The sequence below is a fragment of the Pseudochaenichthys georgianus genome, chromosome 1 (genome assembly GCF_902827115.2).
Source record: "Pseudochaenichthys georgianus chromosome 1, fPseGeo1.2, whole genome shotgun sequence".
Classification (NCBI taxonomy): Eukaryota; Metazoa; Chordata; class Actinopteri; order Perciformes; family Channichthyidae; genus Pseudochaenichthys; species Pseudochaenichthys georgianus.
The window spans coordinates 48640908-48661757 of NC_047503.1; the positions used below are offsets into that span (position 1 = coordinate 48640908).

At 40.1% G+C, this 20850-nt stretch overlaps 1 protein-coding gene across 1 annotated transcript; it reads left to right on the top strand.

The window, feature by feature from the left end:
* Positions 1 to 8891: 8891 nt before the first annotated feature.
* LOC117453345 (GRB2-related adaptor protein 2-like) lies at positions 8892 to 18848 on the top strand. Its single transcript, XM_034092162.2, has 5 exons — positions 8892 to 9055; positions 13423 to 13545; positions 15264 to 15420; positions 17759 to 17857; positions 18140 to 18848. The coding sequence occupies exons 1-5, from the start codon at positions 8892 to 8894 to the stop codon at positions 18299 to 18301; spliced, it is 705 nt and encodes a 234-aa protein (XP_033948053.1). The 3' UTR covers positions 18302 to 18848.
* The last annotated feature ends 2002 nt before the right edge of the window (positions 18849 to 20850 follow it).

The window sequence follows — 20850 nt, forward strand, 5'->3', positions numbered from 1 at the left end:
TGAAGTCATGTGACCGTGCTGCAGTTCCTTTATAGCCCAACATTATCATAAAGTGATAATATATGGAGATTCCAATTTGTCAAATGGAAAAATCCCATTGGATTTTGTGGAGGGAACCAGGGACATGTGGCCTTCAGGGTCCACTTCTGGAAACAAGACGGCACTGCAATACGCTTTTTGGTCGCCACAACAATGCAACCAAACATCCACTTGTGTTCTGCTCTTCTAATGTGATAAACATTTCCTACTGTCTCTTGCATGCACTTGCTCACTGTCATCTGGCCTACAAACCTGGAGGCTTTAGACACCATAATAAACTCTTTTTTTTGCCACGCAATGACTCCTGACACAAACAAAACATCCAGCATTCTCAGTAATCTCCTGGGAACAAAAAACCCTGAGTTATCACTAGCAACACTCAGCAAATATGTCTTTGTACTGCCGCAAAAAAAATCCTCCTTGTGTTGAGCGTCATTAATCAGCTACTGGACACCAGGACAAGCACCGCAGATACTTTATTGTGTGTTTACTGTCGGTGTGTCTTTCTTTTCATCACACATGAGCCCTCACTTACTCTAAACCTCCCTCAAGTTATACAAACAGCCAGAGGTAAGCCACAGTGAAACAAAAAAAAAACCATGAGCCACTGGATGTTGCTTTATGTCTGTTAGCCAATCCGTTTTAAAGCAATTTCCAGAAAAACGCATCTTTCATTTCCTGCTACAACTTAAGTGCTTCACTGTAAGAACAAGGACACTCGTTTAATGCCTGTCAATTATGACAAGGGTTGGGAGGATAACTTGAAAAAATCAAATGCAGAGCAAATAAACACAAGAGAAAATAAATACCAATAAAGATGGTGTTGTGCTAACAGAAGAATGTGACCTTAGAAAAAAAGTAACCAAGATATTTAGGATCAGAAATGATTGAATCTATAGGAAAACCTGCCATTCATTCATCACAACAAATTCAATTACAAAGTTGATGTATTTTCAAAGGCAATTTCACAGGTTTTCTCCCAGAAGACAAGCCTCGGCTCAACATCGATTATTGTTAACCTCAATCGCCCAAATGCATCATCCTTTAAAGGTGGGGTAGTTCATTTTGGAGAAACCAGCTCGAGTGCGCTAGAATTTGAAAATACACGACCGGAGAAAATCTGCCACTTCCTTCAGACTTCCTCACAGAGCCCCTCCCCCAACACACACGAACGCGCACATGACCAATGAGGACACGAGATCAGTTTGTGCCCCGATGGAAGGCTGACAGGCAGGTAGGCCATCCAGTTACTTTAGCCGGCTCAGATGATTGGTCGTGCTTTTTACAGCGCCACGGCTTCCACTGAGGACATTTCTTTATGTATTTATTGTCAAAGCATTTAATGAATTCATTAGGCGCATTCACACCACAGTACTGTACTTTTCCCACAAAGGTTCATGAGAACTTAGTTCATGAGAACTAAAGAGTTCTCATGAACTAAGTTCAGATCGCGTTCACACCGGAATAAGTCCCTGAGGGAAGATTACGCAAATGAGCCGCTGACGTCACTTCTTCTTCTTCTGCTTTGGGTTTACTGGCAGGCCGCAAACCACTTCACGGCGTATACTGCCACCCGTAGTCCCCGGCCGGAAGTCCCCGGAGTTGGGGAAGGCTTCAGGAGAAGCTGCTGGGACTCCCAGCAGCTTCTCCTGAAGCCTTCCGAGTAAATCGACAGAACGCCGACACCTCCTCATCTCCACCGCTCCCATGTTTTATTTTGTGTTGCCATAAGTTAGTCTTTCTCCGTTTCTGCGCTGGGCTAATGCTAATAATGCTAATGCGAGGATAATAAAATGGCAGCTTCACAAAACCTTTTGGAGTTTTACGGGGCGTGGTTTGCAATCCGCCCAGCCAATCAGACAGAGGAACCTTTTTCTCCCACAAAAGTCCCTGCTCTCTAGCAGGGAGGGAAAAGGGGGTAAAAAGGTTCTCATTAACACATTTTAGTTCCGGCTCTTTTTGGTGTGAACGCGACATTTCAGAACTATATCGGAACTAACGTGGGAAAAGTACTGCGGTGTGAACGTGGCTATTGCTATCGGGATGTTAAGAGCATTCCATGGAATATCACAAAAAGTGTTTCTGAGGACAGAGGGTGTCGTTTTTCTCACACTGATATTCTGAACAATCTGTGCTGTAAAGTGTCTCTACTGTAGGCTATTTTTATTATATGTACAGCACTTTGGCTCCACCACACATCGTTTATAAATAGAGATGTCCCGATCCGATCACGTTTTTTTTTTTTTTTTTTTATAAAATATTTTTTTTTCATTTAATGTTACAAAACAAAAATGACCATGTTCACGTCTTAAAGTCATCCTGAGGCCTTAGTTTTGGTTTGGTTGCTTCTGTTGGGCTTGTTTTCAGACCTGGTTGCTTATTCCTCTCAAATCTGGCAACAGAGTGGGCGCAGTGTCTAATAGTAGCAGTAAGCTAACGAGAGGCTACGTTCAGCTGATGACTCGGGAGTCGGGACAGAGAAAATGTCAGGAGTTTGGAAGTATTATAAAATTGAAAGCGAAGGCAGTGTAACAGCCAGATGCAATGTTTGCAAGGCAGAGGTTCCGCAAGGTGGAAAGAACAGAGCTACGTTCAACACGACCAATCTAATATGCTACCTGAGAAACAAACAACAACAACAACAACACGGCGAGTACACAGCGGCCACTCAGGTAACGGCACTGAAACAACCGACACTTTCAGAGGCTTTCAAAAGGAAAGAGAAACTGCCCCAGAACAGCGAAAAGGCCAACACAATAACAGCCCAGATAGCTGAATTCATCGCGTTGGATGACCAGCCGTTATCCGTTACCTTTTTTTTCTCTTAACGCATTGCATAAAGATCGGATCGGGAAAAATCGGTATCGGCAGATTGTCAAAATCAAATGATCGGAATCGGATCAGGAGCAAAAAAAGGTGATCGGGACATCCCTATTTATAAATGTGCTATATAAATAAAACTTGATTTGATTTGAAATAAATGACATACCCCACCTTTACATTATCCATTTGTTGAACAACAACACATCTTTACTTTATATGTCAACCCATTCCGTACGTCCTCTACTTCAATGTCATCCTCTGGGATTTGAAGTGCACTCTCCTCTTGCATCTTTACTCTTTCAATCCGCAGCAAAGATACCGACGGTTTGTTTATTAGGATCCTTCTACATCTCTCTGTGTCCTTCCATTCAAGCCTCTTGCCTAACATGCACTTCCATCAACATTGCACATGAATGCAGGTTAACTCAGTTTAAATCATGCAGCAATTTTTATTTGTACTTTCTGATCAACACGTTGAGGGTTAAGACTAGTCAGTGTGTGTGCAGCAGCATTTAGGGCTGTGTGCAACACCCTTTGAGATTGATCAATAAATAACATTTGAAATGGTTCCACTTATTGACTGTTTCTACAACTGAAGGCAATGATCAGACAATACAGCTCTGTCTCCAACAATCATATCTATTGAATCAATATCAATCAAGAACAAGGGGAATGTTGATTCATGCATTCAGACCTCGACGGCTCAACAGCACTTATTCTGATACAAAGACGTGCAAGATAATGAGTGAAATAATGTTTCTACAATGCGTTTTTGTCTAGAGAAAGTCATTCTACCCTTTGTGTTAAAGGTTATTCTGCGACGCTCACAAATCAAATGGTTCGACATTTCCACAGAGAAACCCAAGACAATGTGGTTCCTGCTGAGTACTGAGACCTTTGGGAGTGCAGTGTCTTGCTCGAGGCCATCACGCAGTACGATGAAAGTCATTTTCCCACCAATCTCTCTGGGGATTTGTCTGACAGCCTCGCGGTCACAACCTCACTCCTCTAAACCTGAGGATACAAAACCACCCTGCAACACGAGGCAAGATCACATACATGAAGGGGGCTTAAAGGGTGTTCGTGGAGATGTCAGAAATGGTGCTGTTGTTTGATAGGTCAAGGAGGCAAGTACTGATTTATGAAGTGCAGTGGCCGACAGGTGCAAACGAATAATAACTGCCCACAACATTTCCATTAGGAGAAACGTGCTGCAGTTTCAAAAACGATCAGATATAAACCCAAATGTTCCTGAACACACGAAGAAACATCTTTAGCAACTTGACAACTGTTAGAAATTAAAATCAATGTTTTGATGGCATAATTTAGTTTAAACATACCGTCAGATTAAATGCTGTTTTATATTGAAAAACCAGAAGTTCTCGCGCACAATGTCTGATGTCAAGCTTTTATTCTGAAAATCCTTCATCTCCGGTTAGCATTTAGCATGTGGCTAATATTCCTTTCCCTATAGAGGTGCATTTAGAAGCTAAATGACACGGAGTGATGCACACCGAAACCTACTGATTGTAACACTACAACGTCGAGATAGTATTATTGCAGAATATTAAATGAAGGTACAGTTTATTTTAATACGTTTTGTTTACAGACGTGGGTAGCATGTGACAACATCCGGGACTACCGGAAATGATAACTGCTGTGAAGTATTTCCAGTATGATTAAAGTAACGAATTACAGCCGTAAAATGCAATAAATGAAAAGTGATGAAAGAGAATATGAGGAGAAGAGGCGTGTTTAGTTATGAATTGAATGTACAATGGCTGAGTCTTCTGTTATGTGCAACAACGGACATTGAAGACGAGTGGAGGGCCGGCCCCCAGCAGCCCAACCGGCACACGGGGAGGAGCCATCGGAGGATACTTAAAGAGCCTGTGACAGCATCCCAACAACTGTTGTGCAATGAAATATTGGGCTACTAGTAATCTCGAACCGTCAGTTTAAAAAAGAAAAAGCGAGACCGTTTCGTTAAATATCAATACTTTCGAACATCGCGGGGAAATTCCTTCACTCATTTTGAAGTTTTGGGGGAAGCCGGAAGTGACGTCAATGCGGGAACGCTTCGAGAGCCAAACACGGACAAAGTGTGTTGTCATGCGTAGAAATGGTGAATTACTGAGTTTAGGCACGTTAATAACGTTTTAATGAAGTTGACTACAGTATATTCATATGTGTCAGTGCTTTCATGTCAATTCGGCGACATAAACATAATGATCGTGGTGAAGATGATGATTACATGAGGATTAAAAATCGGGAGCGAGAGCTGCTGAATTTCCTCCCGTCGGATGTGATATAAAAACAAATCGATTATTTTTGTGGTTATAAACTCAAGTGGATGAAACTACATGTATCAGTGCTTTCATGTCAATTCGGCGAACATATTATACATTAAATGATGAGTGAGGAAATCGTTTGTTTGTGCTGGTCTGCATTTCCTGATGAGAAAACAAACCGATGCTTTTTGTAGTTGTAGTACACCAACAACATGGATTAAACGTGTGGTTTTTTACCACAATGTTGGGGAAATTAATGGATAAAATGCACGGATTATTATTATTATTCCCACTCCGATCGGGACACTAGGTCCACCGTTTCCCCGCAGCGAGGCTCCCCCCGTTGACAGTTTACGTGGGCTGGGTGCAGTGGCGGACTGGCCATCGGGACGAATCCCGATGGGCCGGTACCGAAGTGGGCCGGTCGGATAAGTAACTAGCACATCCCCCATAGGCGGCGCGTGAGGCTCAGGTTTGAGAAGGCTAAATAACTTATTTTACCTGACGCTGCCCGCCTCCGGCGTCTATAGAACAGAGATCACTCAGTGTGCGGAGTTTAAATCTCTCAAGTCATATTACAGGATAAAGGAAATACAGTTTAAACTGCCGTATGCAGAGAAGACGCCGACGTGTCGCACTTATCATTCATATTACATCATCAATGAGATCATCGATCATATAATATCATAATATATCATATATTTCCTGATCTGAGTCAGCTTCTCCAGCCTCATCTGGCCGTGCAACACTCACAGTGTCACAGACTGGATGCAGAAGTATTATTTAACACATTATGTTGACGAAACACTCGAGACAAATGTAATTAAAGTCAGATCCACTCGTGTCTTAGACGTGAACGCGCTCTCAGCTGGAGAGAGAAACCCTGGCTTGATTTACCGAGTTGATAACCAGCGTCGTAGGACCGCTTAGCGAGATCTCGTTTGTTAGTTTGTTGTTAGTTTGTTTGTTACTCAAACATATCCAGGGTCTGTTGAACTGGCTTCGTAGTACAGGGCACAGGTGGCGAGCAGCGCTAATGTCAAAGACACAGACATTATACATTATATTTGTATTTTACATCCCCCGCTCCCCCCGGTGACAATTTACTAGCGGTACCGAAGTGGGCCGGTCGAGAGTCCCGGGATGATTTTTAGTCCCAGTCCCACTGGCTACATGACCATATGATCGCCCATATTGACGCACCTCATTCCTAAACTTAGAAGATACAACATAAACCGATCCTTCAGCCTCATATGAGCTCTCAGACACGTTCAACATTAACCTGTCATCGCTGTCTGAGCTTGCTGCTGTGTGCGCCGTCGTGCGTTTACATCTGACTGTATATATATAAAGGTTTCCATGCAGATGCTGGGATCCTGGACGGTGCAGCTGGAGCGCTGTGCCCGCAATGACGTCACCCATCATTTGGCGGGACTTGAAGAATCCGCGAGAAGATCCAGCAAATTGTCAACATTGAAGGCAGATTAATGGTTATCAAAGTACAAATATCCAAAATCAGTTCAGTAACGGTTTTCAAGGGGACAATATTTACTCAAATTGATGGGTTTGGATGATGGGGGAAAACCGTGTCACAGGCTCTTTAAACAGCTGATGTGCTGTTTCTCTCTCTCTCTTTGGCTCTTGAGCGCACGAGAACACAGCTGTTTCTCTCTCTGAACCATATCTCTGCTTGTAACATTACCGCGCCATTTTAATTAAAGTACCCATTTGAACCTTCTCAGAGACTCCATTGGTCTCCTTACTTGTAAAGCTTCTCTCCTGGACGCGAGAATAACGAACAAAGCTAATACAACAGCATTTAAAAAACATTCAGCAACTTGAGGAAGCATGCGCAGCCTTTACTAAAAGAAGCTCATATTTGCATCTATTTTGAAGGTGCATTACATTTCTCATAAGTATGTATGTATGTATGTATGTCATAAGCCTATTGGGCCACCGTACATTGCCCTTTCTGATCGAAGACGAGGCAATTACATCTTTTCTGGGATTTCAATCGCTCCAAAACTCTAACTCGGCTGCATTGATGCACAAGGGTTTTGTTGAAATACCTCCTCCTTCCATTCAAATCCTACCACATATGCACTTCCATCACAACTGAATGCATCACATTCAATCAGTACTCCATGCAGAAGTGCAGATATGTGGAGAAAGAACAGTGGTACATGACTGTCTATTCATCAGTGCCTCTATCCTATCAATATATTAAATGAGCATTAGTTATGTCTCCATATGACGGAGGGGTTTCACAAGCAACCTGCAGCAAACACCCTGATGGATGTGGAGGAGCGCGAGAGGAGGATTATTTTAAATCAGTTGAAAGAGCGTCCCCTGTTGCCGGTTTGGTCTCTTTACTCCTAGAAAAATCAAAAATCAATACAGAGCGCGGAGAAAATAGTCCCCCCTTTGACAAATCGTATCAATACTGCACTAATGCATATACACAGGATCAATACTGTTCTTTATGTCATCAATCTAATGTTTCTCATCAAATAAAATGTGTGAGTGAGTGTGTGTGTGTGTGTGTGTGTGTGTGTGTGCGTGCGTGCGTGCGTGCGTGCGTGCGTGTGTGTGTGTGTGTGTGTGTGTGTGTGTGTGTGTGTGTGTGTGTGTGTGTGTGTGTGTGTGTGTGTGTGTGTGTGTGTGTGTGTGTGTGTGTGTGTGTGTGTGTGTGTGTGTGTGAGAGAGAGAGAGACCTGTTGACCCAGAGCTATATAAAGAAAGAAAATGGAGAATCATGATCTGCTGCGCGATTGGACCGACAGTCACGTAATTGAAGAGAAGCTCCTTTAATTGGTTTTAAAATGAACCTGCCCTCTGTTCAGTAACCTTCAACCCCCCCAAAAATCCCAGGACAAGACATGATGTGCCATGAGTTATACACCATCTTAATAACATGATCTCATAATAAAGTAAAATGTCTTTGGGCATAAGTTTTTTTTAATGCGTAATGCCTTTTTTTTTGTTTTTGTGAAATCGACCTCATTTTGACAAACAAGGCAGATTGTTCAAAGCTGGCAGAGACGAGGTGTTGGACTGATGTTGAGAAGTGAGCATGTTCTGCATCCACACCTCAGTGAGAACATACAGATGATTTCCACAGACTCCTATAAGCAACGCGTTTTACTGCAGACGCTTATTCTGAACATGAGGAATACGCAACAGGACATTTTGGGAAATCAATATGTTGCTTTTACCTTTTCAGACATCAAAGAAGAGCTCGCTTTCAGTGTTCCAGGAGAAGAAAAAAAGCTTGATAATCCGTAAATATTAAAACATCCAGAATCTCTGTAACTCCAGATCCTCCGCTGTGGCTCCACTGATATCCGAGAGATCCCCCCTTCAAACCCAAAGCAAATATCCGAGTAGCAGCATCCCTGTGTTCAGATTCTTCCTCGGGAACATGCTTCCAGTTTTGCGCAGAAACACATCAGTTCACACAGAGGGAGGTGATGCTTTGGACACCTGCGCGCAACAGATCCGACGGGGACACACGTGTCCTCCCTGTGTCTTTTTAATCTCTTTGGTTCATCGAAACACAGAGACCGATATATCGATAAGGAGCCCCGGAAACTGTATCCAAGTTGCCATTAATGTCTCCATCCGCGCTGCGCACCGGGCACTGGAGAGGCGGCAGGAAACCAGGAGCCTTCAGAGGGAGAAACAGGGGAGTCTCCGTCCATCCAATGTGTCAAATAAAAGTCCCAGCAACCCCCGCAAATGAGCTCTAAAACGCGTCCAGATAAAAGGGAAGGGTACCGCGCACCGCCCCCGCAGAAAGAGGGCTTCTCACTGCGCGGCAGCACTCCTTCAAAGTGGAGGAATTCCTCAAGTGAGGCGCAAACTGAAACCAACCCTGACGGAGTGAGTGGAGGCTTCACCTGGTGCGTGTGTGTGCGCGTGCGTGTGCGTGCGTGTGTGTGTGTGCAGCTTGAGCCTACGCACACAAATAAAGAAAAAGATGGAAAAGAAGCTCTGTCAGTGAAGCAGCAGCGGGATCCTGGGATGTATCATCATTGATGCGTTTTGGAGAAGACACTATTATGTAAAATGGTCAATTCGTAGTTTTGCATTTCATGATTAGCAGAATTATTATGTCGTTGCGTTTTTTCCACCAGCCAGAGGAGGACACAGGTGGGAGGGAAAAGGGCCTTAGAGGAGTCAGAGTGGAATATGTTAACAGAGAGAGAGACTGTGAGCAATATGTGTGAGTGAGAGAGAGAGAGAATGGCTGGGGAACATGAGGAAATACTGAAAATAAGAAATAAAGGAAGAAGAGAAAGAAAAAGGCAGAAGTTAGAAATTAAGTAGCAAAAGTAAACATTTGAGGAATAAAGTCAGAAATGTAAGAAAAATGCATTTAGAAAACATTCAGCAACTTGAGGAGACGTGCGCAGCGTTTACTAAAAGCTGCAGAAACCAAACTGTGCAGAAACTCACATGTGCATTAGTGTCTAAATACCTCTTCCTGCTTCCATACAAACCCTTCCACTTCCATCACAACTGATGCATCAGATTCACTCTCCTGCCTGGGATGAAGCTGCAGCCTCCTCATCAGAGGTGGGAAGTAGTGGAGTACAAATACTGTGTTACTGTACTTAAGTTAATTATATCAGTACTTTACTCCACTACCTTTTTTTCTGACCACTTTTTACTTTCCACTTCTCACATGTTGAACTAAAATACCTGTACTTTCTACTTCTTACATGTTGAACTAAAATACCTGTACTTTCTACTTCTTACATGTTGAACTCAAATACCTGTACTTTCTACTTCTTACATGTTGAACCCAAATACCTGTACTTTCTACTTCTTACATGTTGAACCCAAATACCTTTACTTTCTACTTCTTACATGTTGAACCCAAATACCTGTACTTTCTACTTCTTACATGTTGAACCCAAATACCTGTACTTTCTACTTCTTACATGTTGAACTCAAATACCTGTACTTTCTACTTCTTACATGTTGAACCCAAATACCTGTACTTTCTACTTCTTACATGTTGAACCCAAATACCTTTACTTTCTACTTCTTACATGTTGAACTCAAATACCTGTACTTTCTACTTCTTACATGTTGAACCCAAATACCTGTACTTTCTACTTCTTACATGTTGAACACAAATACCTGTACTTTCTACTTCTTACATGTTGAACCCAAATACCTGTACTTTCTACTTCTTACATGTTGAACTCAAATACCTGTACTTTCTACTTCTTACATGTTGAACCCAAATACCTGTACTTTCTACTTCTTACATGTTGAACTCAAATACCTGTAATTTCTACTTCTTACATGTTGAACCCAAATACCTGTACTTTCTACTTCTTACATGTTGAACTCAAATACCTGTACTTTCTACTTCTTACATGTTGAACCCAAATACCTGTACTTTCTACTTCTTACATGTTGAACTCAAATACCTGTACTTTCTACTTCTTACATGTTGAACCCAAATACCTGTACTTTCTACTTCTTACATGTTGAACCCAAATACCTGTACTTTCTACTTCTTACATGTTGAACACAAATACCTGTACTTTCTACTTCTTACATGTTGAACCCAAATACCTGTACTTTCTACTTCTTACATGTTGAACTCAAATACCTGTACTTTCTACTTCTTACATGTTGAACTCAAATACCTGTACTTTCTACTTCTTACATGTTGAACCCAAATACCTGTACTTTCTACTTCTTACATGTTGAACCCAAATACCTGTACTTTCTACTTCTTACATGTTGAACCCAAATACCTGTACTTTCTACTTCTTACATGTTGAACTTAAATACCTGTACTTTCTACTTCTTACATGTTGAACACAAATACCTGTACTTTCTACTTCTTACATGTTGAACTCAAATACCTGTACTTTCTACTTCTTACATGTTGAACACAAATACCTGTACTTTCTACTTCTTAAATGTTGAACACAAATACCTGTACTTTCTACTTCTTACATGTTGAACTCAAATACCTGTACTTTCTACTTCTTACATGTTGAACACAAATACCTGTACTTTCTACTTCTTACATGTTGAACTCAAATACCTGTACTTTCTACTTCTTACATGTTGAACCCAAATACCTGTACTTTCTACAGTACTTCTTACATGTTGAACTCAAATACCTGTACTTTCTACTTCTTACATGTTGAACCCAAATACCTGTACTTTCTACAGTATTTCTTACATGTTGAACTCAAATACCTGTACTTTCTACTTCTTACATGTTGAACACAAATACCTGTACTTTCTACTTCTTACATGTTGAACACAAATACCTGTACTTTCTACTTCTCACATGTTGAACACAAATACCTGTACTTTCTACTTCTTACATGTTGAACTCAAATACCTGTACTTTCTACTTCTAACATGTTGAGCCCAAATACATGTACTTTCTACTTCTTACATGTTGAACTCAAATACCTGTACTTTCTACTTCTTACATGTTGAACCCAAATACCTGTACTTTCTACTTCTCACATGTTGAACACAAATACCTGTACTTTCTACTTCTTACATGTTGAACACAAATACCTGTACTTTCTACTTCTTACATGTTGAACACAAATACCTGTACTTTCTACTTCTTACATGTTGAACCCAAACACCTGTACTTTCTATTTCTTACATGTTGAACTCAAATACCTGTACTTTCTACTTCTTACATGTTGAACTCAAATACCTGTACTTTCTACTTCTTACATGTTGAACCCAAATACCTGTACTTTCTACTTCTCACATGTTGAACACAATACCTGTACTTTCTACTTCTTACATGTTGAACACAAATACCTGTACTTTCTACTTCTTACATGTTGAACTCAAATACCTGTACTTTCTACTTCTTACATGTTGAACACAAATACCTGTACTTTCTACTTCTTACATGTTGAACCCAAACACCTGTACTTTCTACTTCTTACATGTTGAACCCAAACACCTGTACTTTCTACTTCTTACATGTTGAACACAAATACCTTTACTTTCTACTTCTTACATGTTGAACCCAAATACCTGTACTTTCTACAGTACTTCTTACATGTTGAACTCAAATACCTGTACTTTCTACTTCTTACATGTTGAACACAAATACCTGTACTTTAAAAAAAATATCCTGTACTTTCTACTATTCTAAATGTTGAACACAACCTATTTAACTTGCAATACCTGTACTTTCGATTCTTACATGTTGAACCAAATACTGTCTTTCTACTTCTACAGTTGACACAAAACTGTACTTTCTACTTCTTACATGTTGAACACAAATAACCTGTACTTTCTACTTCTTACATGTTGAACACAAATACCTGACTTCTACTTTTACATTTGAACACAATACCTATACTTTTACTTCTTACATGTTGAACACAAATACCTGTACTTCTACTTCTACATGTTGAACACAAATACTGTACTTTCTACTCTTACAGTTGAACCAAATACCTGTACTTTCTACTTCTTACATGTTGAACACAAATACCTGTACTTTCTACTTCTCACATGTTGAACACAAATACCTGTACTTTCTACTTCTTACATGTTGAACTACAAATACCTGTACTTTCTACTTCTCACATGTTGAACACAAATACCTGTACTTTCTACTTCTTACATGTTGAACTCAAATACCTGTACTTTCTACTTCTTACATGTTGAACTCAAATACCTGTACTTTCTACTTCTTACATGTTGAACTCAAATACCTGTACCTTTCTACTTCTCTCATGTTGAACTCAAATACCTGTACTTTCTACTTCTTACATGTTGAACTCAAATACCTGTACTTTCTACTTCTTACATGTTGAACTCAAATACCTGTACTTTCTACTTCTTACATGTTGAACTCAAATACCTGTACTTTCTACTTCTCACATGTTGAACTCAAATACCTGTACTTTCTACTTCTTACATGTTGAACCCAAATACCTGTACTTTCTACTTCTTACATGTTGAACCCAAATACCTGTACTTTATACTTCTCACATGTTGAACTCAAATACCTGTACTTTCTACTTCTTACATGTTGAACCCAAATACCTGTACTTTCTACTTCTTACATGTTGAACCCAAATACCTGTACTTTATACTTCTTACATGTTGAACTCAAATACCTGTACTTTATACTTCTTACATGTTGAACCCAAATACCTGTACTTTATACTTCTTACATGTTGAACCCAAGTAAACACGAGCATCTGTACTTCTACTTGAGTAAAGGATGTACTTCTCTCCTCTCTAGCTGGTACCAGGAGGACTGTAGTCGAGCTGAGGCAGAGGAGCAGCTGATGAAGAAACCTGTCGGGGCCTTCGTGATCCGGGGGAGTCGAAAGACAGTTCATGGAGACTTCTCCATCTCCGTCAGGTGCTTCATATTCATATATAGAGCCGGCTGAAACATGGTGACTGTTAACAATGAGCAAATCTGTGAGTGTAGTGACTGCTCGCAGCCGAAGACAAGCTTTTACGGTTCTGGTTAACGCAGATTATGTTAGCCCAGTTCCATCCCTGAGAAGGAGACAAATATCCTGTTAGTCGAAAATATCTTAAAAAAGTCAGAAACTTTTCCCAATATTTTGACTACTACTCCTGCTTATGAACTTTTTCTCGTAATATAGACATTTCCATTTAATTTTCATGACTTTTTTATCCTAATTTCGACTTTTCTATTTCGTAATGATGTATATTTTATAATAATGACTGTTTAATCTCATGATTATGACTGTCATCTCATATCTTTGACTTTTTATCTCATAATTTACAAAGTTATTTCATAAATATGAATTTGATAATGATTATATCTTAATTATGAACTGTTATCACATAGTTACAAGTTTTTCTTTAAATTCCATTGAAATTCTCGTAATTTAATAAAAAAAAAAAATTGTATAATGTTTTACTACTGCAAAAAACGCTTTCTAAATAAAAACACTTTTTGGAGAAAATGTTTTTATTAGTGCTGTCAAAATTATCGCGTTAACGGCGGTAATTAATTTTTTGAATTAATTGCGTTAAAATATTTAACGCATTTAACGCATGTGCAGAATGGCCCGCCCCATACGTGCCACCAGTGGCAGCGCCAGGGTATGGCTGGGGTAGGCTACACCCATACCAAGAAATGGCTTAGCCCCACCGTGAAAAATGATGTTAAAGTAAGCAAAATAAAGTCTGCCAACTCGCGCGGAGTAAATTGCACAGACAGCAGTTAGTCAGATTGATTTCAGTAGCCACGGTTTTGAAAACTTTTGTCACGTAGTGATCGTCTTCTCAATAGAACATCTTTGATAACGGCGTGGTGTTGTTGCAGGAAGTCCCGACGGAGAATACTCTTGCTGTAGTTCAGGGCAGAGCCATATAATAGTAATAATATGGCTCTGGTACAGGGGTGCACATAACTGGTACGCAGGTTATGTGGTAATCTGAAATGCGTGCCGTCACTTGTGTCACAAAGCGCATTTGCGTACCGACGTACTTGTGAAGCTTTTCCAGAAGGCGGTTAGATCACCGGACGACAGAGTCGGTCTCCGTGTGCACAGACAGGGCTGCTGTTAACGTCGGTCTGTACAACGGAACTGTGCCAAAACTACGCCAACCGGCTGCGGAGGGAGACTCCCCCCTTCACTGGAGAACTGCGCTAAAACAGCTGATCACAACGTTCACGCTCTGTGGTCACGAAGTACTCCACTAGCCGCCGCCGCCCCCCCCCTCTGTCGACTTTCCTGAAGTACTCCACTAGCCCCCCCCCCCTCTGTCGACTTTCCTGAAGTACTCCCCCGTTGATAGAAATCAACACGTAATGAATTCAGACCCCACGGTTTGATGATTGATAGGTGTGTGGGCCTTCTTTCATTTATCTTTCCATTCCCACAACAATATACATAAATAAATGGCATATTTTGGACATAGTTCGAATGGTGATTAATCATGATTAATTAATTTTTAAGCTGTGATTAATCTGATTAACATTTGTAATCGTTTGACAGCCCTAGTTTTTATATATATATATTGTGCAGCTATGACAGGAAAAAAGCATTGCAAAGACTTGTAATAGTAGTATTTGATTCTGTGTGTCCTGCCCTGCAGATTAGAGGCAGCTGTGCAGCACTTTAAGGTCATGCGGGACAGCAGGGGGCAGTACTACCTCTGGTCGGAGAGATTCCCCTCCCTCAACCAGCTGGTGGAGTATTACCAACACACATCCATCTCCAAGCAGACCAAGGTGTTCCTGCTCGGACCCCAGGTAGGAACAGATAGAGCAGAAGTACAGATACTCGTGTTTAAAAATAATCTGGTGAAAGTAGAAGTACTGACTAAACTTCTTTACTCAAGTCAAAGTAAAGAGGCTTTGAAATGTGCTTCAGTAAAAAGTACCCATAGCTAGCAGCTGCTTTAAAGAGTACCTGACCTCCCTTTATATCAATAGAACAATAATGTCATTGTTAGCTAATGAATGTTTCCATGCTGAACAACGGCAACATGACAACGTTTCCATTGGTCCCTCTTCTTTAGAGAAGACCAGGAAGTGATGGATACACGGATCGTGTTCCAACCAATAGGCACGCAGTGACTCTAAAGAATAATGATCACGCACCAACACACATTCAGACTAAAGGAACCAGCTGTTTGGAACATGAGAGAAGTAGAAAGTACAGGTATTTATGTTCAACATGTAAGAAGTAGAAAGTTCAGGTATTTGTGTTCAACATGTGAGAAGTAGAAAGTTCAGGTATTTGTGTTCAACATGTGAGAAGTAGAAAGTACAGGTATTTGAGTTCAACATGTAAGAAGTAGAAAGTACAGGTATTTGTGTTCAACATGTGAGAAGTAGAAAGTACAGGTATTTGAGTTCAACATGTAAGAAGTAGAAAGTTCAGGTATTTGTGTTCAACGTGTAAGAAGTAGAAAGTTCAGGTATTTGTGTTCAACATGTAAGAAGTAGAAAGTTCAGGTATTTGTGTTCAACATGTGAGAAGTAGAAAGTACAGGTATTTGAGTTCAACATGTAAGAAGTAGAAAGTTCAGGTATTTGTGTTCAACGTGTAAGAAGTAGAAAGTACAGGTATTTGAGTTCAACATGTGAGAAGTAGAAAGTACAGGTATTTGGGTTCAACATGTAAGAAGTATAAAGTACAGGTATTTATGTTGAACATGTAAGAAGTAGAAAGTACAGGTATTTGAGTTCAACATGTAAGAAGTAGAAAGTACAGGTATTTGAGTTCAACATGTGAGAAGTAGAAATTACAGGTATTTGGGTTCAACATGTAAGAAGTAGAAAGTACAGGTATTTGTGTTCAACATGTAAGAAGTAGAAAGTACAGGTATTTGGGTTAAAAATGTAAGAAGTAGAAAGTACAGGTATTTGTGTTCAACATGTAAGAAGTAGAAAGTACAGGTATTTGTGTTCAACATGTAAGAAGTAGAAAGTACAGGTATTTGAGTTCAACATGTAAGAAGTAGAAAGTACAGGTATTTGGGTTCAACATGTAAGAAGTAGAAAGTACAGGTATTTGTGTTCAACATGTAAGAAGTAGAAAGTACAGGTATTTGGGTTCAACATGTAAGTAGTAGAAAGTACAGGTATTTGAGTTCAACATGTAAGAAGTAGAAAGTACAGGTATTTGTGTTCAACATGTAAGAAGTAGAAAGTACAGGTATTTGTGTTCAACATGTAAGAAGTAGAAAGTACAGGTATTTGGGTTCAACATGTAAGAAGTAGAAAGTACAGGTATTTGTGTTCAACATGTAAGAAGTAGAAAGTACAGGTATTTGTGTTCAACATGTGAGAAGTAGAAAGTACAGGTATTTGGGTTCAACATGTGAGAAGTAGAAAGTACAGGTATTTGTGTTCAACATGTAAGAAGTAGAAAGTACAGGTATTTGTGTTCAACATGTGAGAAGTAGAAAGTACAGGTATTTGAGTTCAACATGTAAGAAGTAGAAAGTACAGGTATTTGAGTTCAACATGTAAGAAGTAGAAAGTACAGGTATTTGAGTTCAACATGTGAGAAGTAGAAAGTACAGGTATTTGGGTTCAACATGTAAGAAGTAGAAAGTACAGGTATTTGAGTTCAACATGTGAGAAGTAGAAAGTACAGGTATTTGGGTTCAACATGTGAGAAGTAGAAAGTACAGGTATTTGGGTTCAAAGTGTAAAAAGTCAAAGTAAAAAGTCGTCAGAAAAATAAGTAGTGGAGTAAAGTACTAATACCAGAGAAATATACTTAAGTACAGGAACGCAGTATTTGTACTTCCCACCTCTGATGGTCACCTTCGAATGAAAACTAACAATATATAATATATGTACTCATTGTTATGTACAAAGGAGGGATTTGAACAGAAACTTCCGTTAGTATTGAAACAGAGTCGTAGCAATTGATTTCAAATTAGGATTGTGATTCAATAATTGAAATGATATATACAGAAGGGGATTATGTGTGCAACATCTATGTGAGTTTAGTCAGGATTTTTAGATTAAAGTCAGATTTGCATTATTTTATACACACATATATAAAGACAGTAAACAGAAGTACTAAATGAAATCCATATAAAGTAGTGTTTTTTATTGTTTTTGTCAACAGCAACAAAGGGGCTCAGAAGATGTTCTTCCTTCCCAGCGTCCTCTGCCACCTCCTCCCTCCTCCTGCCCACCTGCATCTGCACCAGTGGCACCACGACAGGTGTGTGTGTGTGTGTGTGTGTGTGTGTGTGTGTGTGTGTGTGTGTGTGTGTGTGTGTGTGTGTGTGTGTGTCTCTCAAAGTACCAGTTGAACCGGGACTCTCCAGTTCCAAAGTCCATGTAATGCCCATAAGAGAAGTTGACCGTGTGTGTGTGTGTGTGTGTGTGTGTGTGTGTGTGTGTGTGTGTGTGTGTGTGTGTGTGTGTGTGTGTGTGTGTGTGTGTGTGTGTGTGTGTGTGTGTGTGTGTGTGTGTGTGTGTGTGTGTGTGTGTGTGTGTCCAGGTCAGAGCTCTGTACACTTTCGAGGCCGAGGAGTCGGACGAGTTGGGGTTTAACACCGGAGACGTGATCTCGGTGCTGGAGAGCTCCGACCCGACCTGGTGGAGAGGAGCTCTGAGGGGGAAGAGCGGCCTGTTCCCCTCCAACCACACCACCCCCCTCTGACACACGCACGCACACACGCACACGCACACACACTATATAAGTTCTAACATTTATATCTACGTACATCAAAACGATGTTTACAAGTGAATATGTGTGAAGGATTTTTCGTATAGGGATGAAGCTAAAGATCGAGATCACATGATAAAACATCCTGAATGAATGCAGATGTACCAACGATGGTTGAGATACTGAAAAGGGAAGAGCAGAATACAAGATATAGCACATTTTAAAATTCATGGCGTACATGTATATTCTGTTACTCTATAGTGAGTACTGAACATGTACTTTGTAGGACCCAGTGCAGTCTCGTGTCTGCCCTTCTTACTGCAGTTTTAACATACTAAATTGTGTGGTTTCAAATAGGCTATGATTTAGTTTTACTTTCAGCTGTGTCGTTTTTGTTGCTTTTAAATTGTGTATTGCGTTAACTTGTACTTGTTTCATGGTGTGTGAGTCGTGCCGTGTGATTTTGTTTGTTTATTTGACTGTACAGCACTTTGGTCTGGAGGTTTTAAAGTGCTTTATGAATAAAGCTGTTCGCATTGTATTTGCAGAAAGGATTTTAGCATCAAAGCAGACACAGCAGGAAAGGTGACGTACACAGTGGCGTTTTTATATGTACGAAGGTGGTGGGGCACGAACAACTTAGATGTGTGTATAAAAGCTTTTGGTGCTTTTTTAAACACGTAAACAAATAGCTGTAGACCAGGGGTGCTCAACCTTTTTTGAACCGAGAGCTACTTTTAAAGTTGGCAGTCTGCCGAGATCTACCAAATAGAGAGGCGTAGCCATTACTGACAGCCTACTGCCAGGTAAATACACACTTCTACTTGTATAAAACTGACCTCTGTACGATTAATACTAGATAAAATACTGCAGATCCTTTATCCGACCTCTTTCTAATCTACACACATACAAGTATTTAACTGAAGTTACACAACAGTGCTGTTGATACAGAGTTGGAGTTTATTCACACGTCACTACAGTGGGTAATGTTTTCAACAAACATTGAACAGTGCTGCCACATGACACAGGGAAAAGAAAAGACACTGAACCCTTTCTTTGCCATTATATAAAAATAGTGTTGCTTCAAAAGTATAAATGAGGCTTACTAATAAGACGACTCAGATCTGAAGCTACTCAGGAATCTGCTGCCACAGTGCAATAAAAGAGACAAAGATAATAGAATCAAACCCTTTTTTTGTTGCATTTTAGTCGAGTATAAAAATAAATGCCTTTAAAATAGGATGCAAGCAACACTAGTTTCTAGGGGTGTAACGGTTCACAGAAGTCACGGTTCGGTTCGTACCTCGGTTTGGGGGCCACGGTTCGGTACAACAAGAAAAAGCAAAAAAAAAGTCCCAAATGCGTAATTCCAGGTTTGTTGTTATTTATGTTTGAACAGTAGCGCAAGTTTCAGTCTCAAAATAAGGAACTCTGACATTTTGAATAATTAACTGTATTAAACAGTTAAAAACAAACCACACACACTCAGATGGCCATATTATCTATAATGGCTGATGTCAAACAAAAAGCTGTAAAACTACAAGGAATGTCTTACATCATAAATAATAAGAAAGTGTTTCAAGAGCGCAAAGTCGTTGAAAAACATATGCCAAAAGCTTCCGTTATTTATTTTGGTCTCGCGGCTCTCATGTCTCTTGGTTTCTTAAAAACAGCGGGGATCAGCTGCTGAACAGCTGTTGTCTTTTGCCGGGCTCCGGTGATTGGCAAATCTGGGTGATCCCTTCTGATATGATTTAGCATCGTTATTGTAGTCCACAGGGAACCCGAAATGTTCCCACACAGCTGGTTTAAAAGAAGCAGGTGGGTTCTAGCTCCTGTGTGGTATCTGAAATCGCCATACTAACTTTTCTTCTTCTTGTATTTTGTTCGTTTTGTTGTTGTTTCTTCTTGTTCTTCATTTTTTGTTTAAGGGCAAACAGCTTTTAGGCGCAATACCGCCCCCTGGAGTATATATAGTGTAGTGAATGCTGCCCCGAAGGACAGACTTTTTTCCCACTCGTAAAAAAAGGCGTATTCGCCGTGTGACTGCATGTGCCGAACCGTGACGTCTGAACCGTGACGGTACGGGACGAATACGGAGACCGTTACACCCCTACTAGTTTCTAACCCTGAATTGATAATGGACTTAATTTAAGTTTGCATTCTTATACCATTTTGTACAATAATTATAATGAATAAGTTCAAACAAACTAAACTCACAGCTGATTAATAACGATACACTCTAAGAAATGAAATATGGATGTTGTTCGCATTAATTGCTTTTTTTATATTGAAACTACTAAGTAAATGCACTTTTTACAATTAAATCAAGAGACTTCAATTGCATTTATGTAAAAGTTCAAAGTGTTGGGATTACATTACCATGTAGTGTTGTATTTAAATGGTAAAGTTATTTAAAACGCACTGATTGTCCCAAAGTGCTTGCCGTACTTTCTCAGCACATGCGCTGTAAGACCGGGGACATGCTCATTTGGATCCTGTGACTGAGATGTGGATACTGAACCGCATTTTTTCCCTTTCCT

What these genes read in the sequence shown, in the direction of transcription:
- LOC117453345 (XM_034092162.2), top strand. Translation starts at nt 8,892, where the DNA reads ATGAGCTCTAAAACGCGTCCAGATAAAAGGGAAGGGTACCGCGCACCG. An exon ending in GTGAGTGGAGGCTTCACCTG is followed by an intron (nt 9,056 to 13,422) that starts GTGCGTGTGTGT and finishes TCTCCTCTCTAG; the next exon opens with CTGGTACCAGGAGGACTGTA. An exon ending in CACCAGTGGCACCACGACAG is followed by an intron (nt 17,858 to 18,139) that starts GTGTGTGTGTGT and finishes GTGTGTGTCCAG; the next exon opens with GTCAGAGCTCTGTACACTTT.